Source organism: Cherax quadricarinatus, chromosome 51 (assembly GCF_038502225.1).
Source record: "Cherax quadricarinatus isolate ZL_2023a chromosome 51, ASM3850222v1, whole genome shotgun sequence".
Taxonomy (NCBI): Eukaryota; Metazoa; Arthropoda; class Malacostraca; order Decapoda; family Parastacidae; genus Cherax; species Cherax quadricarinatus.
In genome coordinates, this window is record NC_091342.1 from 5,147,538 (window position 1) to 5,161,816 (window position 14,279).

Genomic DNA, 14,279 nt, shown 5'->3' on the forward strand with positions numbered 1-14,279 from the left:
AAAGTCTGTATATATTACATCTGCATTCTTTTTGTCTTCTAGTGCATTTAGGACCTTGTCGTAGTGATCCAATAGTTGAGACAGACAGGAGCGAACTGTTCTAAACCCATGTTGCCCTGGGTTGTGTAACTGATGGGTTTCTAGATGGGTGGTGATCTTGCTTCTTAGGACCCTTTCAAAGATTTTTATGATATGGGATGTTAGCGCTATTGGTCTGTAGTTCTTTGCTATTGCTTTACTGCCCCCTTTGTGGAGTGGGGCTATGTCTGTTGTTTTTAATATATATATATATATATATATATATATATATATATGTATATATATATATATATATATATATATATATATATATATATATATATACACATTATATAATATATATATTATATAATATATATATATATTATATAATATATCTATATATATTATATAATATATATATCTATATATATATATATATATATATATATATATATATATATATATATATATATATATATATATATATACACATATATATGTCGTGCCGAATAGGCAGAATTTGCGATCTTAGCTTAAATAGCAACGCTCATCTTGCCATATAGGACAAGTGAAAATTTGTGTATGCAATAATTTCGCCAAAATCATTCTGAGCCTAACGAAAAAAATATATTTGATTGTGTTTGTTTAGTACTAAATTATTGTAAACGTACTTGAAATATATTTAGTTGGGTTAGGCTAAAATAAATTGCTCTTGTTATAATAAGGTTAGGTAAGTTTTCTAAGATTCCTTTGGTGCAAAATTAAAATTTTTTACATAAACATTAATGAAAAAAATATATCTTTAAACGTATAAGAGAAAATTCCAAAAAGGACTTAATTTTAAATGAGTTCTTGCTAATTGACCAGTTTTACATATTCAGCACGACATTATATATACAGTGGACCACCGCATAACGATCACCTCCGAATGCGACCAATTATGTAAGTGTATTTATGTAAGTGCGTTTGTACGTGTATGTTTGGGGGTCTGAAATGGACTAATCTACTTCACAATATTTCTTATGGGAACAAATTCGGTCAGTACTGGCACCTGAACATACTTCTGGAGTGAAAAAATATGGTTAACCGGGGGTCCACTGTATATATACATACAAATATATATATATAAATATATATTTATAAATATATATAACTATATATATATAAATATATTTATATATATATACAGTGGACCCTCGACTAACGCTATTAATCCGTTCCTGAGAGCTCATCGTTAGTCAAGTTATTTTTCCCCATAAGAAATAATGGAAATCAAATTAATCCGTGCAAGACACCCAAAAGTATTGGAAAAAAAAAAATTTTAACACATGAAATATTAATTTTAATACACACAAACTGAAGAAGACATGCACAGTTACATGACACTTACCTTTATTGAAGATCTGGTGATGATTGATGGGATGGGAAGAGGGGAGTGTGTTGATGGTCTTAGTGTTTAGAAGGGGAATCCCCTTCCATTAAGACTTGAGGTGGCAAGTCCTTTTTCGGGGTTACTTCCCTTCTTTTAATGCCACTAGGACCAGCTTGAGAGTCACTGGACCTCTGTCGCACAACATATCTGCCCATAGAGGCCTGTACCTCCCGTTCCTTTATGACATTCCTAAAGTGTTTCACAACATTGTCAGTGTCACCATTAAACACTTGTTCAGGTTTCAGTCCTTCACTGTCTATGTACTCCTTGAATTCCTGCACATATTTTTCAGCTGCTTTTTGGTCCAAACTGGCAGCCTCACCATGCCTTATCACACTATGTATGCCACTACGATTCTTAAATCTCTCAAACCAACCTTTGCTGGCCTTAAATTCACTCACATCACCACTAGTTGCTGGCATTTTTCTAATTAAATCGTCATGCAACTTCCTAGCCTTTTCCCATATGATCGCTTGAGAGATGCTATCTCCTGCTATCTGTTTTTCGTTTATCCATACCAATAACAGTCTCTCAACATCTTCTATCACTTGCAATCTCAGTTTCGAAAACATAGTTGCACCTTTGGCAAAAACAGCTTCCTTGATTGCCGTTTTCTTGGCCACAATAGTAGCGATGGTTGATTGGGGTTTTGTGTACAGCCTGGCCAGCTCGGAGACATGCACTCCACTTTCATACTTAGCAATGATCTCTTTCTTCATATCCATAGTAATTCTCACCCTTTTTGCTGTAGGGTTGGCACTAGAAGCTTTCTTGGGGCCCATGGTGACTTATTTTGCACTAAAAAGGCCGTGATAATATGAAATGTTCCGACTGTATGCGACCGCGGTGGCTGGCTGGCTTGTAAACACTGGCCAGAAGTGGACGCGTCTCAGACGGAATGAATAGTGTTGGTCGAGTTTTTTAGCGCTAATCGAGGCAAATTTTTTGCGATAAAATGTATCGCTAGTCAGATTTATCCTTAATCGATGCCATCGCTGGTCAAGGGTCCACTGTGTATGTGTGTGTATATATATATATATATATATATATATATATATATATATATATATATATATATATATATATATATATATATATATATATATATATAGACACGTGTGTGTGTGTGTGGAACTATATACAAAAGATGAGGTAATCAGTCCCTCAACCTTGGAGTTAGTGTTCACAGCATCGTGGTGGAGGAGAATCTGGAGCAAAGGCAAGAAGACTGGCAGTTATATAGGCGTCAGTGGATAAGGACGTGCAGCAGACGAGGGCATAGTCACTGGTAGGCGGGATTCCCCAGTGGAAGTAGGTCCTTCCCAAAGAGATGGGTTAGTTGTAGCAGCCGTGAAGAAGGTCTTGTAGATGTCCTCTGAACCAAGATTCCATAATGTTGCAGTGTCTGACAAGTTGTGCAAGAAAGGTATAAAATACCGACAATATGAAAGTTAAGACACATGTGCAACATCTGGATATCTTTATTGTAGACGTTTCGCCATCCAGTGGTTTTATCAATACAGATTCTAAGACATAATTGGAAGACAGTAGAACTATATACAAAAGATGAGGTAATCAGTCCCTCAGCCTTATAACGCCTATATAACCGCCAGTCTTCTTGCCTTTGCTCCAGATTCTCCTCCACGACAATTCTGTGAACACTAACTCCAAGGCTGAGGGACTGATTACCTCATCTTTTGTATATAGTTCTACTGTCTTCCAATTATGTCCTAGAATCTGTATTGATAAAGCCACTGGATGGCGAAATGTCTACAATAAAGATATCCAGATGTTGCAGGCCTTATAGAGTTTAATTAGTGGCATATGAAATCCTGATCACTGATCAGTTGGTACAAATTTTACACACATACAGTAGAATCCCCGTGTCCGTGGGGGATATGTTCCAAGGACCTGCTGTGGATACCAAAAACACGGATAGTAGCAAACGCTATATATTAGTCCTATACATATACCTATTATGAAGTTTAATTATAAATTATGCACAGTAAGTGGAGAATTATCACTTTTTCACTGATGGGAAGCACTTCACAGCATCTCTTAGGTTTTGAAGAACTGCCTGATTCTCTACTTTTGCATTTTGGAGCCATTTTATAACACAAAACTAAGAGGTATTTTTGGGCCACAATAAACGGTGGATAACTGAAACCACAGATACCGAATCAGTGGATATGGGGGTTCTACTGTATGTATTTCATAAATGATCCTTCAACTGTTTACAATATAACTGGCACGCATTGTACAAGATTCACTAGTGAAGTTTCTTCCATTTACTATAAGTAACACAGAGAAACGCACTGCATTCTGAAAAAATAAGTCTATGACACCAGTATTTCCTCTCACCATATTTCACAAATTCTTTGTTTCCAGTTATTTCCCTCACTTTCCAAATTTATACATTTCCAGTGTCTTACAGAAGTCTGTCCTTAACACAGGACTCACACCCTCCTTGTTGCTAGCCTGCATTATTTATACTTCACATAGTATCTGTATACATACTACAAATGAGCACACACAATTTCCTTTTGTTGCAACTTTAGGCATATCCTGTATAATAGATCCTGTAGCCCAGTCTAAACAATGGCAATCCAGATTTTTTCCTTTCTTTCACCTCCAATTGTTTCTGCATGGTGCACTGATATAGTATCACTTGAGGCCAGAACATAAAGAAGAATGAAATAGCTGGAGACCACACCTGAGGCTCTGGTGTGCCCAGCACTAGGAAGAAACATGGCTTGTAACCAGGTTACCTAACGTTTTCAGGCATTTGTAGCTGAGTGGTCTAAGCCGTCACATGTAGAGTTAAACCACACTCGATGATAGCATTGAAATGTGGGTTCAAATCCTTCTGGCTGTGACCTTTTTGTGTATATACCTCTGCTTGTTTCTTTGTGGTGCAGTGATTTTATACACAGTTGATCCTTGAACAACGTGGGGGTTAGGGGCACTGACCACCCACGGTCAAAAATCTACACACACATAACTATTGACTCCTCAAAAAATTAACTACTAATGGCCTACTGTTGACCGGAAGCCTTACCAATAACATTTTGTATATGTATTATATATTGTATTCTTACAATAAGGTAAACTAGAGAAAAGAAAATGTTATTAATAAAATCATAAGAGAAAATACATTTGCAGTAGCGTACTGTATTTATTGATACCATAAGTCTACGCCACCTGTTTATGAGCTGAATCGTCTGTCTGTCAGTACCTACATCAATATAGTTTTATATGATAAAAACATTGTAGATGTTATATGTATTACTAACACGACATCAAAAAATGAAAAAAATGTGAAAAAGAAATTCATATTTAGTATTTATGATTTAATATTACATCTTTACATATGTTTGCAGTTCTCTCAACTGTGAATGGAATATGTATGACCTGTAATAATTTATATTATATTATTGACTTTAAGGGGTTTAGTGCTTAATTATGATTATAGCCCCCACTTTACAGCATTTTGCTAATACAGTAGTTTTCAGTTATATCCATTCTTCATTTATTCAGACTTTCTACAATAAATATATAAACCACTCACTATAAGCTAGGACGAAAATATTTTAAAGTAAGTAATGTGTGTACTTTATATGCATTTTATAGGCCTAGCTATACTGCTCACTTAATATATGATAGTGTAAAATATGTTATCAGGCTTTTGTATGCATTTGAAAGTGAAAAAGCCTATGATTCACTTACAACAGTAACCTGTTGTATAAGAAGGCCTCGTGTACGTACATACATATATGTATATAAACATTCTGACCATCTCCCACCAAGGCTGGGTGACCAGAAAAACAAACACTTTCATTCACACTAAAAGTTCCTTGCCAGAGACATTTAGATACAACAGACTGAATGTCCCTCCAAACTGCAAATATCCTCCACCCCTCCTTTCGAGTGCAGTTGCAGTACTTTCCTATGTAACCATGCGAAGCATAATAATATTTTTATTTACTACAAGTACATGGTATACAGGCCTAGCTGACATCAATTACATACTACTATATAGAAAGCCGCTTGTTATGCCGAGCATTTCGGGCAAATTAGGTCAGTTTTGTCCCAGGGTGCGACCCACACCAGTCAACTAACACCCAGGTACCCATTTTACTGATGGGTGAACAGGGACAGGGACAGCAGGTGTCTTATGGAAACACATCCCTAATGTTTTTCAGCTGTACCGGAGGAGATTCGAACCCTGGACCTCAGTGTGTGAGCTGAGTGCGCTAGCGATCGAGCTACGGGACACCATGGAATAAATATTTATTTTGGAAACTAGCATTTCAGATGATAAGGGAGAAAATATTACCTTTACTTTGGTTGCACAGCACATGTGAACCACTCAACACTTAGTAATTATTATCATGGGGAGTGCTAAACCCATAGGATTATACAGCGCATGTGAGGGATTATTATTATAATCAAAAAGAAGCGCTAAACCCGCATGTGGGGAGGGATGGAAGGTATTTAGGCTTAATTCAGGGAACTGGAGCACAGATCCAATTCCCTAGATCAACAGCCCCTCACCAGCATCAAGGAACCTCACTTGAAGGAACCACTTAGTAATGAGTCTTGTCATGCACGTGACGTAATGTCAACAAAGTACCGATGGCAGAATAAGGTTAAGAAATACTATTTAGTTAATTTAAGTTTATACCCCTTGCATAAAATATCTCAACTGTAAAGCAAAATTACCTTTGTACAATTCAAACTTTTAGTAATTATATTTACATGACGTGCAAAACCCGTGAGAGTCATTCAGGAGACTACAAACAGGTGAGAAACTGTGTACCTGTCTCCTTATTACATCATTACTGCTGGTAGCTGGTTAGTTCTTACTGTACATACAGGTTGTACATAGTACAGGGTTGAGGTAGAGGTTGTGTGGGGTGCAGTAGAGGTGGGGTGCAGCAGAGGTGGGGTGGTGTACAGGGGTGGAGCTCACAAGGTGTGCTGCCTTCAACAGGTACTTCGTAACCCTTGCGAAAAACAACGCAATCCCATTATTCCATTAATTCTGCACTCACGTCACTTTTCTAGTGCATCCAGCTCCGGTAACTCGCAGAACTGACCTTCTCGCATGATTTTACTCACCACTTATATGCGCACTGGACGTATTTATAAAGTAAAGTAGTAAAAATGTGGAGATCAAGACGACATAGACCCGCACGACCGCCATGTTAACATTCACTGACGTCATGTGTTGTTCGCCTCGAGTCCTACACTCGACCTCGTCCTCGCCTTAATCTTTTACTCATTACTCTACAAATATATCTCATTCTAGATAGCAATGCTTATCACGATGCATCAGCTAATTTTAGAGACTTTGTACAATGATATTTTGTTGCAAATATATGATAATACATTACTTTCCATGTTCTGTGTGAGATTGACAAGGAGAACATCTTGAGATGGAAAGAATCTTAGGTTTTTTTAATGAGGTGACATTTAACCTGCCAAGTTTAACTGTGCTAGGACAGATGGAAGGACAAGGATAATCACATGCCAGCAGGAAAGAGGCTATTGACTGGAGTACCAAGGAGGCATGACTAGAGCAGGAAGGAATTAATCAACATTCGGACACGTACAGTCAGCCTGCCAAGGATTCTAAATAAAATATCTGATCAAATTTATGGTCATCCTAAGGACCTTTTTTTTTTTGTCTGCATATTCTCTTCCCAATGGATGCACGACACTTGCACATAACATTAATGTTTATTAATGTCACACTGATTGACAGGGAATCAACATGTCTCAACCTGTCATGATTATATTTGTCACTGTATCCAGAAGTCCCCTCAAGGAAGGTTCCTTGATGTTGGTGAGGGGCTCTTGATTTAGGGAATTGGATCTGTGCTCCAGTTCCCCGAATTAAGCCTGAATGCCTTCCACATCCCCCCCAGGCGCTGTATAATCCTCCGGGTTTAGCGTTTCCCCCTTGATTTTAATAATAATAATAATACAAAGTATCTACAGATTATAAAAGAAAATCTTTTATAATCTGTAGATACAAGACATCTGCATATGCATAATTAATACAAATCATCATTGGAGCAATTTAAATAGGGATACTAGAGAAGTGATCACCAAAACAACATGATTTTTTCTATGACAGAGTTTGTCTTACATACTAATGTAGTTTGCACACAATCCTGCTCCATCTCCTCCCACCAAACAGGCATATACCAGAATGAGTTTAGTTGAAGGCAGGTTCTGCCTCGCACACCTACTGGAGTTCCAGGAGATAATAACAGAGATCAAGCCAGTAAGACAAGCATGTCGATTCCATATGCTTGGATTACTAAACAAAAAGTAACATGTGCCCAGGAAAAGAATAATTGACATTTTGGAAAAGCAGTCAGAGGTACAGGGTAAAGTGCTTGTGAGTCAAGAATGCCTAGTGAACATAGGATGCTGGTAAAGGCGGCCATAGTAATGGTCAGAGTAATGAGTGAGATCCCTCAGTGATCAGTACTATGACCATTACTATTCTTGATGTATATAAATGAGCTACCAGAAGGAAATGAATCCTATGTATCATTGTTTGCCAATGAAAAACACAGAAACAGAAGTGGACAGAGACAGACATCCATAAGGAAGTGAGCAAGTTGCATCGATGGTCAACAAGTGGCTATAGGAGTTCAGCGCAAAAAAGGTCAAGACCATGCAAACTGGTGAGGAGAGAGAAGACCAGAGATGGAATATAGACTGAGATGCCAGGAACTACAGATATACTCCAGAAGACAGACCTTGGAGTGAACATCACCCTGTCTTCAAGGACTTTAGCAGTGAATCTTCTTGGACTTTGTATTTGATATATGTCAAGCTTATCATAGAGTACGCAGCATCGGCATAGAACCACATTTGACCAAGCAAGCTGGAAAACATAATAGGTAATGAAATTACACACCAACTCTCCTTTTTGATTCGCCGGTACTCTCCCGGCCCGGGTCTTTTCCAAATGGTAACCCGGCCTTGGCTCCCTGTCTTGGGAGTGTCTTGAGACCTATGTCTGCCATGGGAGGAGATACAAGTACCTCTTCATCTTCTGGGACCAACTGTCCCCAGGCCTAACCCCATTCCCCGCCCTCATGGGGCTCGTAGGGAGAAGCTAGGCCTCTGCTCTGCCATCTTCCTCGCCCCAGGGTAGATCGTGGGAATGGCAGTCATGTAAGCTGCAGGTGGTAGCAAGCTCTGACTATGGTACCTTCCCCGAGATACCAACTCCATGACACAAGTATACAAATGCCATTACATTTTCAGTTAGACAAACCTCGCTGTGAAACGTTTTCAAAAATGTTCTAAAACTGGAGGTGGAAAAGATTTGCAACAAAACTAGACCCAGAGCTGGGGGGCCTGAGCTAAAATTATAAATATTATTCCATTAAAATCTTACATAATTTTATTAAAGTACTCAACAAAGCCAATGCACGTAGCTTAGATATTGTTTTATTTTTAGAGTATAAATATATCATCAGATAAAATCTCGGCGAGACTTTTCCAAAACAAACTTTCCAGATGAACTGGGAAAAAATGTAAAATAACAAATTTACCGTCTCTCATTTATTATATAAAAGCATAAGATTTAAAAATTTCTTGAACCACTGTAGCACGTAAAGCACTTTTTACTAGATTTCAAAAGCGAAAATAACCTTTCACTACTGCAGTATGAGGCTGGTGGTGTGACTCAGGAAAATATTCAGTGAAATGAAAACATTACCAACTGTTGCTTGAAAATTATGCAAAAAAAAAAAAACTATTTATGTGTATCTATACCCAAATAAACTTACTAAAAAATTTTCATGTACGAGTTAGCTGATATAGGCGGCAAAGAACCACAATTATCCTAGTTCGTAAAAAAAAATGAACACATGACCCTGTTAGGGCTACAAATTCTTTGCCCAGACACAATTCATCTTGGTGATTTATCAGAAATTTTAATAATTTTATCAACACCTGTTTCTGTTTGTAAAACTTTATTAACACGTGATTCTGTAAAACTGCAGTTATTAGCCTTAGTTTTTAAAGGGGTAAGCCAGTGGAAGGTCTCGGTCAGATGACCAAAAGCTCCAGTGGCGGGTCATCATATGACAAGACCCGCGTCAGGAAATACTCGTCCCATTTCCTGATGAATCATACCAAAGTTAACCTGATGTGTTAAGAAAATAATTTGATTCAGCTAGATTACAGAAAAATCAATGAGTCAGGGGTTTAAGTACAGGTACGGCATAACCGACAAACTACTTAAATACATCGTAATACCTTTGTATGATGATACCCTCAAGTTTTCATGTCTTGTAGCTGTGTCATAGAATTTGTAGATGAATGGTTCAGAGAACCGACATGTTGATAAATTAGACACATGTGCAATTCTTGGGTATCTTTATATAAAGATACCCAAGAGTTGCACATGTGTCTAATTTATCAACGTGTCATAGAATGTTAGGCGAGGTCACAATTAGGGACAAGTCTCCTTACATCTGCTACCCGTGTTCACCTACTAGCAGGTGAACACAGGTGAACAGGGTGACTTCACATTATGTAAGACCCAAGGACCACCAGTGGAAATAAACCACACTACCTATCTTTCCCAAGTTACTAAATCTGGGTTTAAAAACTGAAGCAAGTCTAGTCAATCTCAAGGAGCCCCGGCATAAGAGGGAGAGATGTGGGAAATAGTGAATGTTGTTGCAGGAAGACAATTGACTGGGGGGGGGGGAGTGTATATGAGGTGGAACATTGCGTCAGAGGAGTAGGGGGATGTGGAGTGATGGATTCAATAGGCCGGGAAGCAGGAATGACCAGCCATGCCACACTTACACTTGTCTCTCTCAACTCATCACACTGTACACATTGCTCTTCTATCTCGCAACCTTCTTGTTGAATCCATTTAAAAAATATTCCGTGAAATTACTATAGCTTTATAATGTCTAAAAATATATCTAAGAAAAAAAATTGCTTCGTTTTTGTTAGTGGCCATAGTGGGAAATTATATTTTTTACTAGGGTTTGTATTTTTATGTTTTTTCTGATATACGTGTGTGGAGGTTTTGTTATAATTCTGTCATTTATAAATAAAGTCAGGAGAGCACAAAACAGGTTTGGATGTCGTCGTCTGTTGCTGCTGCGGTGGAGGCAGCTGCTGCTGCTGCTGCTGCTTCTCTGCTGTTGTTGCTGCTGCGGTGGAGGCAGCTGCTGCTGCTGCTGCTTCTCTGCTGTTGTTGCTGCTGCTGATGTTGCTGTTGTTACTGCGGCAGCTGCTGGGGCTACTCCTCTGCTGTTGTTGCTGCTGATGTTGCTGCTGCGGCAGCTGCTGGGCCTGTTCCTTTGCTGTTGTTTCTGCTGATGTTGCTGTTGCTGTTGCTGCTTCGGCAGCTGCTGGGGCTGCTCCTCTGCTGTTGTTACTGCTGATGTTGCTGCTGCGGCAGCTGCTGGGGCTGCTCCTCTGCTGTTGTTGCTGCTGATGTTGCTGTTGCTGATGTTGCTGCTGTTACTGCTGGTGCTATTGTTACTCCTGCTGATGTTGCTGCTGTTGTTGCTTCTGATATTGCTGCTACTGCTGCTGTTGCTGCTGCTGATGTTGCTGTTGCTTACATTTCATTATACTTAAACACCAATTTATTGTTTCTCATTAAAGACATCCATTGGACGACACGTGGATTATATCATCCACATCTCAAACAAAACAAATAAACAACTGTATTTCTTTGCGAAGTATACAACGTGTAGTTTACATGTAATAAAATACTGATATGTACAAAGAAAGTCATTAACATGCGTGTGCATTTCGGGCAAATTAACACTAATGTTTACAATAGGCTATGGAAGATTAGATGTAGGTTACCGAGTGGTAAATTTTAATTAGTATTACTAAAAGAGAGGTAATATATACTTCGTATGTAATAAATAATAATAATCTTTATTTCTACCAGTACATGTACAAGGTATACAGACCATAGCTGACATCAGTGACATACTACTATATAGAAAGTCAGGCAAATGAGGTCAGTTTTGTCCCAGGATGTGACCCACACCAGTCAACTAGCAACCAGGTACCCATTTTCCTGATGGGTTAACATTAGCAGCAGGTGGCTTAAGGAAACACGTCCTACAATGTTTCCACCTGTACCGGGGAGCGAACCACGGTCCTCAGTGTGTGAGCTAAGTGCGTTAGCAATGAAGCTACGTGTATGATACTACCGTATACTGCGTGAATACAGTTAAAGATATTACATCAAATAATGTATACTAACAATTTTGTGTAGACTGTGATGTGTTTATATCTCTTTTGAGGTGTGCACTGAGAGCAGCAGTGCATATACACGTGAAGGAATATACGTCACAGTCTACATACACTTCAGAATATACATTTATCCTAGTATTTGGGATTATTTTTGATTGGTAGTATATAGGTGACAGGCGCCCTTACTTCTTTTATATATATATTTATTTCTATTATATTTTTTACATTTTTCTTAAAACTGATTTGCACTGTTGTGTAAAAGTTATACATTGGTTGAATAAATGTATTATACACGAGTACAGTGCTGTATGTGGCTTGAATATGATAGCCAGTTGCTTAATACAATCACTGCAGGAATATGAAGCAGCAGTTGGTCAAGTTACCTGCCGAGGTTATCACTATATCAAGACTGTCAGCGACTGTTGAACGATTCCCCGTCACTTTAGGCATCAAAATTTGATTTTATCCCAAAATCTTAATTTTCGGGGGGAAATACTCGAACGTCCTACAGTGGACTGCAAAAACTCATGCAAATATAAGCTGCGCATTTTGTGGCAAAAACAGCCAAAAAAAAAAATAATTAGAACAGTAATATTTCAAGGTACAGAGATCAGCCACATCAATAAATTTGATACTGCTCTGTACCCCTTCAATGGGTTTAGCGCTTCCTCGTGAAAATAATAATTGCGGTAATATTAGTTATTAAGTTATTCAGGAAACCATTAGTCAATGTAACAAATTGGGGAAACAAATTGTATCTTATTGAAATTTTTGTGTGAGATGCCTTGTGATGAGTGAGCAGAGTGTAGCTTCTTTACGCCAGACGGATAGTGATGGCAGAGGGAGTATTTGTTAAATTGGACACATGTGCAACTCTTGGGTATCCTTATTGAGGAAACGTTTCGCCACACAGTGGCTTCATCAGTCCATACAAAGGATAAACTTGAAGAACAGGAGGAGAATGAGGTAATCAGTCCCTCAGCCTTGAGTCGATGTGGTCAGTCCATCAATTTTGAATAGAACTGATTACCTCATTCTCCTCCTGTTCTTCAAGTTTATTCTTTGTATGGACTGATGAAGCCACTGTGTGGCGAAACGTTTCCCCAATAAGGATACCCAAGAGTTGCACATGTGTCCAATTTAACAACATGTCGGTTCTTTGAACCATTCATCTACAGAGGGAGTATTTGACTGTCAACATGGCGGATACAATTACTGGAGTCACGTGACTGCACTCTTCACGCAGGCACCTGAAGCTGCTGCAGAAATATTACGTTTCAATATTGTTCTCATCGTTGCTTCCCCGGAGGTGAGGGAAGGTTAGTTGAGGTTTTTTTCTTGATTCTAGTGAAGAGCTCTTGATCCAAAGATATTACAAGGACGCCAGTGGAAATAAGTCACTTTGTCTGACTTTCTTGGGTTATCCCGGGTAATTTACATATGTTAAACTATGCATGATAATTGTACTTATGTATACCTGTGCCTAAATAAACCTACCTTCTCCTTCCTTGGATCAAACCTTATTGCCGCTCATTTTCCTGTCAGTTCACTATTACACCATGGGATGTATGAACCTACATATAGTAATATACCTAAACTGAATTTTGTAAAAACAAAAAAAACATTCGATAATTATATCAAATGCATTATAATTCCGAAATGGTTGGTTTATTAGGTTTAAGTCCTATCGACTACACGAAGGTCAACATGAACGTAAGAATGGAGGAACACTGCAGAAGGCCTACTGGCCCATACAAGGCAGGTCCTTATCAAAACGCTCCTACCCAAAGCTACCCAAGTCCTCTGTATATCATCATTCAAGAATACTGTAATACCTAAAAAATGGGATTAACGTATACTCTTCGTGAGTTATCTATAGTTAAATTCTATATTATGTACCATGTAACACCACTGGAAAACTTCAACTTATTTGTTAACCCTAAATAAAAAACACCATATATACACTGAGAGACATACACATCTCGTTCCATATACCAGTTGTCAAAAGTAACAACTATTGGTGACACCATAGTCCCAAACACTATTTGTAGTGAAAAGTTTTCCGTGAATGACGTGTAGGATGGGAGTGAGGATGTGCTGGGGGGATATGTGGATGAGGTGACTGTCAAGGATCCCTGGTATACCCTCCAGGGTATACCATCTTCACACACACCACTGTGTTGAGGCCTCAGAAAAATGACACAAATTATTAAAAATATTTCCCCTTTAATGTAATATTGCAAATGTTGTTTTCGTTAATAGCTAAAGCGACGACATTGTGATTTATATTATTATTATTATTTGTCTTATATCTTTAGCTACGTATATAGATAGGATGTAAAGGTTACTCTACACTCCGCTGCAAGATACTTCATGGTTTGTTTTCTGGGGCTTGTAGTAAGCTACAGATGTGATCAGGTACCTACAACGTTCCTTCTACAGCTCTTTCTGGTGGCCTGCTTTCTAAAGCTCCCGCTTCACACATGGAGGGCCCGGGTTCGATTCCCGGCGGGTGGAAACATTTCGACGCGTTTCCTTACACCTGTTGTCCTGTTCA

The 14,279-nt window shown here is 38.5% G+C and overlaps 2 protein-coding genes across 8 annotated transcripts in view; one reads left to right on the forward strand and one right to left on the reverse strand.

The window, feature by feature from the left end:
* Window positions 1–6,704, reverse strand: part of l(1)G0289 (lethal (1) G0289) — a 77,429-nt gene extending 70,725 nt beyond the window's left edge. For 5 of the 6 annotated variants that reach the window (XM_053784959.2, XM_053784958.2, XM_070095713.1 and 2 more), the window contains exon 1: window positions 6,575–6,704. In XM_053784959.2, coding sequence (XP_053640934.1) covers window positions 6,575–6,680 — 106 coding nt within the window. In that variant the 5' untranslated portion in view covers window positions 6,681–6,704. The remainder of the gene's footprint in view (window positions 1–6,574) is intronic. The other variant, XM_070095710.1, reaches the window with a different exon arrangement.
* The window catches only part of LOC128694712 (probable pyruvate dehydrogenase E1 component subunit alpha, mitochondrial), a 147,848-nt gene that overhangs the window by 7,686 nt on the left and 125,883 nt on the right, over window positions 1–14,279 (forward strand). The gene's annotated exons all lie outside the window — the stretch shown is intronic.